Source organism: Dromiciops gliroides, chromosome 2 (genome assembly GCF_019393635.1).
Source record: "Dromiciops gliroides isolate mDroGli1 chromosome 2, mDroGli1.pri, whole genome shotgun sequence".
Lineage (NCBI taxonomy): Eukaryota > Metazoa > Chordata > Mammalia > Microbiotheria > Microbiotheriidae > Dromiciops > Dromiciops gliroides.
The window spans coordinates 675,144,293-675,151,133 of record NC_057862.1 but is presented as its reverse complement, the minus strand read 5'-3'; the positions used below and the strand labels follow the sequence as shown (position 1 = coordinate 675,151,133).

Here is a 6,841-nt window from a genome sequence, read left to right as displayed (position 1 = left end):
TCTACTACCCCATACTGCCTTGACTAGGGCCACTTGGTTAAGGCCAGGTCCTCCAACGTCAAATCCACTTCTCTTTCCCATGAGATCTCTATAGCTTCAAACCAACCAATGCTAGGAAAGGGGAAAGCAGGAGACTGCTGTCCCTGCTCCCCGACCTCCCAGGATGACCCTAGAGGTTGTCAGTTGGGGGCCGGGCACAAACGATCCTAATGACAACTCACACTTCAATGGTGGCTTCAGGTGTACAAAGGATTTCCTCACAACGACCCAATGGGGTGGGTGGCATAGTGTTCCCCCTTATATTACAGAGGAAGCATCAGGCTGAGAGGTAAATGATTTGTCCAAAGTCACACAGTCTCAGGGTGGATTCAAAGCCAGGTCTTGTCACCAGGTCCAGTGCTCTCCCCACTTAGAGGCTAAACCACAGAAACCCTTGCCCCCAAGGGATACCCTTTGTTTTTCCCTGATTCCTCTCTCCCAGCTGAAAATTCCATGGAACCCTCAGAGGCTGGATTAATTCCAGGGCTCCCAGAAAAGGCCACCTCAAACTGTTAAAAAATTTCAAAGAAAGTCCATGAATTTGCCAATTACCCTCCCTACCGCCGGCTTAGCTTCAGGTCTGGACGCTCACAAAGTCTGATCAAACTTCACGGTTTGGTGGTGGTCCAAGAGCCAAGCCCGGATCTTTTCCTAGGACAGGTCATCACAAGCAGGAATGAGCCTGACTCATTCTGAAGAGGACCCGAATTCAAATGTTGGCTCCCATGCGAGGCCTTATGTAACCCTGAATAAAGCAATTTAACCTCTGCCTCTATTTCCTTATCTGTAAAACTGAGAGGCATCGCCCAGGGGTAAGAGCTAAGGTTCTGAAGTCAAGAAAACCTAGAACCATCTACTTTCAAGGCTTACTACCAGAGGGGGCAGCTGGGTGGCGCAGTGGATAGAGTACCGGCCCTGGAGTCAGGAGGACCTGAGTTCAAATCCGGCCTCAGACACTTAACACTTACTAGCTGTGTGACCCTGGGCAAGTCACTTAACCCCAATTGCCTCACTTTAAAAAAAAAAAAAAGGCTTACTACCAGGGTGATCATGGGCAAATCCCTTCCCTTACCTGGGCCTCAGAATCCTCAGCAGTATTATGAGGGGGTTGGAACTAAGCGGCCTCTGTTCTCTGACCCTACTCTCAGTCCGAGTGTCTCCTGAAGCAGGGAACTCTTCACACTCCTCCTTCTCCTGTGCCCTGAGCAAGTAGCTTAACCTCCCTGGGCCTCAATTTCCTCCTCTGTAAAAAGAGAGGGCTGGGGCAGCTGGGTGGCGCAGTGGATAGAGCACCGGCCCTGGAGTCAGGAGGACCTGAGTTCAAATCTGGCCTCAGACACTTAACACTTACTAGCTGTATGACCCTGGGCAAGTCACTTAACCCCCAACTGCCTCACCAAAAAAAAAAGAGAGAGAGAGCTGGACTAAAATGGCCTCTGGGGTGCCTACCAGCTCTGAATCAAGGATTCCTATGATAAGGGGGAACAAGATGATTTCTGTTGACCCTCGATTTCAGCTCTAAACTATCCCAGAAGCCCAAACGAAGAAGCCTCCTTGAGTGAACCTGAGGTCATGAGGATGGGGAGGAGTAGGGCAAGGGGAGCAAGTGTTGGGAGCAGAGGGTTCTAGCCACCCCCAACCACAGGGAGCACATCTACCAGGGAATGCAAGAGAACAGAACCCTGTTCAAGGGACAAACCCCTGTAAACCTGCCAAGTAGCACCAGAGAAGCAGGCAAACCGGTTTGGGAGAGGGAGAGGCCTGGCCAAGCGCCCAGCCCGACCCCCACTGGCCTCACCAGAGCCTGGGGGGTTGGGAAGAGCAGGATCCTAGATCTCAGGCACTTTAGATTGTCCAATTCAGCCCCCTTCTTTTACAGAAAAGGAAAGTGAGTCTGGGGAGTAACTTACCCCAAGTCACACAGGTACTAAGTTGTAGAGGCTAGATTTAAACCCAAGACTTGATTTTAAAGCTGTGGCTTTTTCTACCTCTCTCTAGACCAGAGATGAGTGCCGTGAACCACCAGATCCCAAGCTGGAGGCACGGCTGGCCACCACCCAAGGGCAGAAAAGAGAAAGTCTGAATAGGAAGGCTAGAGGCAAATTGAATTTTCAATGGACTCTGGCAGAGACCAAAGCAGAGGGGTTAGTTATGCCCAAGCCCTTCCCCTTCCCTCCTCCTCACATAGACCTGCTACAGGTAAGATAACAGTGAACCTACTGAAGGATGCACACATTTTGTCTTTGGATTCCCAGGGCCTAACACAAACCCTGCACACAGTCAGTACTTAATAACTAACCTGTTGAATGGGAAAGCATCTAATCTGGCCCTGTGACCCCAACCAAGTTCTTTCACCTCTCTGGAAAATGAAGGGTCAAACTCCAGAGGTCTCCTCCCACTCTGGGTCTAGGGTCAGGGAGCCTCCCCTCCCAGCCTGCCTTCTGTCTCCTCTGGATGAATTTCCTCTCTTCCTAGATGCTTCTTGGCATCTCCCCCCTCCTCAAGAGTAGGGAATGTGTTTTAGCACCGCCTCTGGTACCTATATAATCAGCCCTTAGCAAACTCTGGGTGACCCAAAGACCTGGGGGAGTGGAGTCAGGGGTCCAAATACTAAGGTATTAGACCGCAAGGTCTCAATTCCCAGAAGTCTTCATTCCCCCATCAAGTCTCATTCACTGGCAGGCACCTCCAGGATGTGCCCACGGCCTCTGGACGGATTGAATCTAAAGTTGAACTTTAGACATTTGTCTGAAGTGGAGGGAAGATCTTCAATACCCTCCCACCTGCCTTTCACACTTCTCGACTCTGGCCCCTTCAGCTTGGCAACGATCTTCCCTGGTCTCATTACCACCAGAACCTTGTTCTCCAGTGCTAAGATGTTAGGATGATAAAGGCTCTGGAGGGATTTTTACATTCTAACAGAAAAGCCTGCACTAGCTAAAGGAATGAATCTCTAATGGTAAAACGACAAAGATTATGATAGCATGGGGGGGAAATGGGGGTGGGGGCTTCCTTGCCCCAACAGATGCCCACCCATAAAGGCCCCTGTCTACATTATCACACACACTCAAGAAGCACGCCATCTTCCTTCCCTTCCTCCGGGCTCCCCTTTAAGACTCTTGACTTGCCCAAGGTCATACAGAGTAAGTGATGGAGAGACAGGCCTTGCACTTAGGTATCCTGAAGCCAGACAATAAGCCTTTCTTAAACCCAGACCTAGCTGCTCTGCATCAAATGCCCATCAAGGCAGCAGGCATTTGCAACTGCTTTCTTCTTCTGACCTCAAATGAAACTTGGGCAAAGACCCACTTTCCCAGACCTCAAAAATGGACTTAGCCACACCAACTACAATCGACACAGCCTTACCACCCAGCTGCTGTCCTCCTCCCTTCCCGAACCGTGCACTCCTGGATCCCCATCCCTAGCAATATGGACAGGAGATGGGAGAGGGGCATCCCCAGAAAAAAAGCCCAGGACACAAAGCACATCACCCCTCAGCTGTCAAAACACCCGACCCCCAGCAAAAGGGGATCGGAAGGGTTTATTGAATTCAGACTAGGAAAAGAAATAGCTGGAGAGTAGTTCGACCCAACCAGGACCCACCACCACCCTCCCTGCAGGTAATGACACCTCCCCATCCCCCTGTCAGCTTGCAACAGCTTAGGGAAGGTACCATACAGAGGGAGAAGGGTGGGGGAGCATGGGGGACTAGGCAAGATGTGGCAGCTTTGGGATCCTGATTATGCCCAAGAGAGAAACAGGGCCCCCTACCCCGCCCTGCCCTCACACCTCAAGGAAAGAGAAATGCTTGGAACTCGTCCAGTCTCCCCTGCAGCAGCGGGAGCCCAGGGGCAGGAAGAAATGAGCCCTTGATTTGAAAAAAATCTCTCAGAGGTTAAGGAGGAGCAGTTTGGAAACCAACTCCTCAGAGGTGGAGGAAACTGTGCTTCTCTCAAAAGCTTCCCTTTGGGGCCGAGGGAACGCTATGGGCACTTAAAAAAAAGATTCCCTGGCAGGCAGGCTTGAAGGTTTGCAGCTCGGGGCCTGCCGCCATGCTGTCTCTAAGTGCTTTCTCAGGGGCCGCCTCTCCAGGCCCCTCTGAGCCCTCTTCCCGAGGAAGGGCCCCCTTCCCTAGTGCTGAATCTCCATGCAGAGTGTGAAAGGTGAGAGCCCAAGGGGGCAGGGTTGGGGGGGGGGAACCTGCAGGCTGGCACTCTCTGGGCACCCTCCTACCCACCAAGCAAAATGTCTTCACTCTGATCCCCAGCCCACTCCACCAGCTGCCCCTGCTGATGGGACCCGGCTGGTCAGTGTCTGTGGGGCACTTTGGGGTGGGGCCTGCTCATAAGGGACCCTCCCCACCCTATACATAGCCCTGCCAGTCACAGCAGGTATCCTAGCCCTGGGGGCAGCTGGGGAAGGAGGGGGAGAAAAGGTGGAGAGGGAGGAGGGGTAAGGGAAAGGCAAGAGGAAGAAGGCTAGGCTAACTCCAGCCCAGCTCCCAGGCCCAGCTCCCAAGTAGACACAGGGCCTAGCCCAGTTCCCAAGGGGTGCAGGGGTGTAGGACATTACCTAAGGGAGTGGAACCCCCAATGTTGGAAACCATTCCCCACCACCATCACCACTTGGTCCCTGAAAGAGCCCCCTGGAAATCCCATACATGTCAGGACCGGGATGCACCAGCGTCCAGGGACCCCCCCCCAAAAAAAAAGACAGCTTGTCAGGCTAAGTTCTGGTGTGCCAGGGCTCGGGAAGATGTCTGTCTGGCGTGGTTCTTTCTGGTCACATGGACCAAATCATGCTCCAAGTGGAGAATGTGGCTCTGGACACGATCATCAATGGGGAAGGAGGTCAGGTACCGCTTGACCATGGCAAAGTAGGCCATGGCCTCACCAAAACTGGGCACGGGCACCTCGTCATCGTCGTCGTCGTCATCATCGTCGTCCTCGTCGTCCTCATCTTCATCTTCATCGTCCTCATCTTCGTCATCGCTCTCCGACTCCGAGTCCTCCCCAGCTTCGAGGAGCTGAACAGCAGGCCCCCCCTGCTCATACTGGCCTCCATAGGCCACAAAACTCCCACCTGCCCCCCCACCACCTTGGGACCAGTCATCTGCCTCCAGCCCCTCTGAAGAGCTCTCCTCTTCCTCCTCTTCCTCTCCTTCCTCTCCCTCCTCTCCCTCCTCCTCTCCCTCCTCCTCCCCTTGCTCCTCTTCATCCTCCTCCTCTTCCTCATTGTCATCCTCCTCCTCTTCTTCCTCCTCTTCCTCCTCGTCGCTCTTGACAGCCACATCAAGGTCCGGCCCGGGGCCACCCCCAAACCCAGCCTCCCGGAAGCAGGCAGCAATGTCCGAGGGCTCCACGGCTTCCCAGGCGGCAGCCACAAAGTGCAAAGCTTCGGTGAGCCCCAGCTGCAGCCTGGAGCGGTCATGGTCCTCCAGGGCGGCCATGGCTTTGAGCAGCAGCGCCTGTCGGTAGTGACCCTTGACCTGCTGGACGACACCCCGTTCCAAAGGCTGGAGGGTGTCGGACGGGAAGAAGGCCACCTGAACGTGCCGCAGGTCGGAGATGTCTAAGGCCGGGGCGGCCGGCCGACTGGCCAACAGCAGGATCCTGCGGGACTCGTCCGCCATGCGGGCGTCCAGGGCCTTTAAGTACTTGGCTAGTTCCTGGGCAGTGACGCCACCCTTGGGGTTGGCAGTATAGTCACAGGGCAGGCTGGCCCGGGATCCCTGCGGCCTGGCCAGCTTGCCCACCACCAGCGGGGGCAGCTTCTCGCTGCCATCCGCGTTGGCACACAGGAGCACGATGAGCCTCTCGGTGCCCCGCCGCGGGCTGGGCCGGGCCTCGCCCCCGAGGGCAGGGGCCTGGTCAGGTAGGAAGTTGTACCACAGACAGGTCTCGGTGGCATTGAAGACGTCCTGGGAGGCGTAGCCCTCGGCCAGTGCGGGCAGCTGCTCTTCCCACCACCGCCTGCTGCCCCCGCCGCCGCCGCCCCCGCCGCCTTCTGCGGCCGGCGCCGAGGCCGGGGCCCGGGGAGCGGGCGGCTGGACCGGGGCGGCGGGCTGGGAGCGGCTCTTGGTCACCCCGTTCCTGGTCATGACCCCGTGCCGGCGGCGGAAGCGGTCCAGCCAGCCGTTGGAGGCCGTGAAGTCCTCCATGCCCAGCTCCTCGGCGATGCGCAGCGCCTTCTCCTTGAGGATGATGCCGTTGACGGGCAGACCGGCGGCGCGGATCTGCTGGAACCAGGCGATGAGGAGCCCCTCGAGCTTGTCGTAGGGGGACAGCTTGTTGGTCTTGCGGCAGGTGGAGGCCACGCCGAACTTGCGCTCGGACGCCAGGATGGAGCGCTTGTTCTTCAGGATGGTGCTCAGCGTGGACGGCGGGATGTTGAAGCGCCGGGCGATCTCGCCCTTGCGGAGGTCCGGGTTCTTCTCCACCTCCTGGATGATGTACGACTTCTCCCGGAACGTCAGCTGCCTCCGCTTGGGGCCCATGGTGGCCGGCCCCCTCCCCCCGCCCCGGGCCCCGGGCCGGCCCCGGGAGGGGGCGTCCCTGGGGCGGGGGGAGCCCCGCGGCCCCCCGGACCGACGCCCGCCCGAGACAAAGCGGCGCGCCGGCCGCGGAGCCCGCCCGCCCGGCCCGGCCGGACCCGGCCGCGCTGGCCGCTGGCCGTTGGCGGCTGGCGGCGGGCTCGCCGGGCGCTGGCCTCCCGCCGCTGCCCGCCTGCCCGCCGCTGCCCGCCTGCCCGCCTGCCCGCCGCTGCCCGCCCGCTGCGCTGAGCTGCGCTCCGCTCGCTCCCC

At 57.4% G+C, this 6,841-nt stretch overlaps 1 protein-coding gene across 1 annotated transcript; it reads right to left on the bottom strand.

Moving 5' to 3' along the window:
• Positions 1-3,533: 3,533 nt before the first annotated feature.
• Positions 3,534-6,641, bottom strand: CENPB (centromere protein B). The gene has a single exon (XM_043987543.1). It carries the CDS (start codon positions 6,533-6,535, stop codon positions 4,760-4,762), a length of 1,776 nt encoding a protein of 591 aa, XP_043843478.1. The 5' UTR covers positions 6,536-6,641; the 3' UTR covers positions 3,534-4,759.
• Positions 6,642-6,841: the final 200 nt, after the last annotated feature.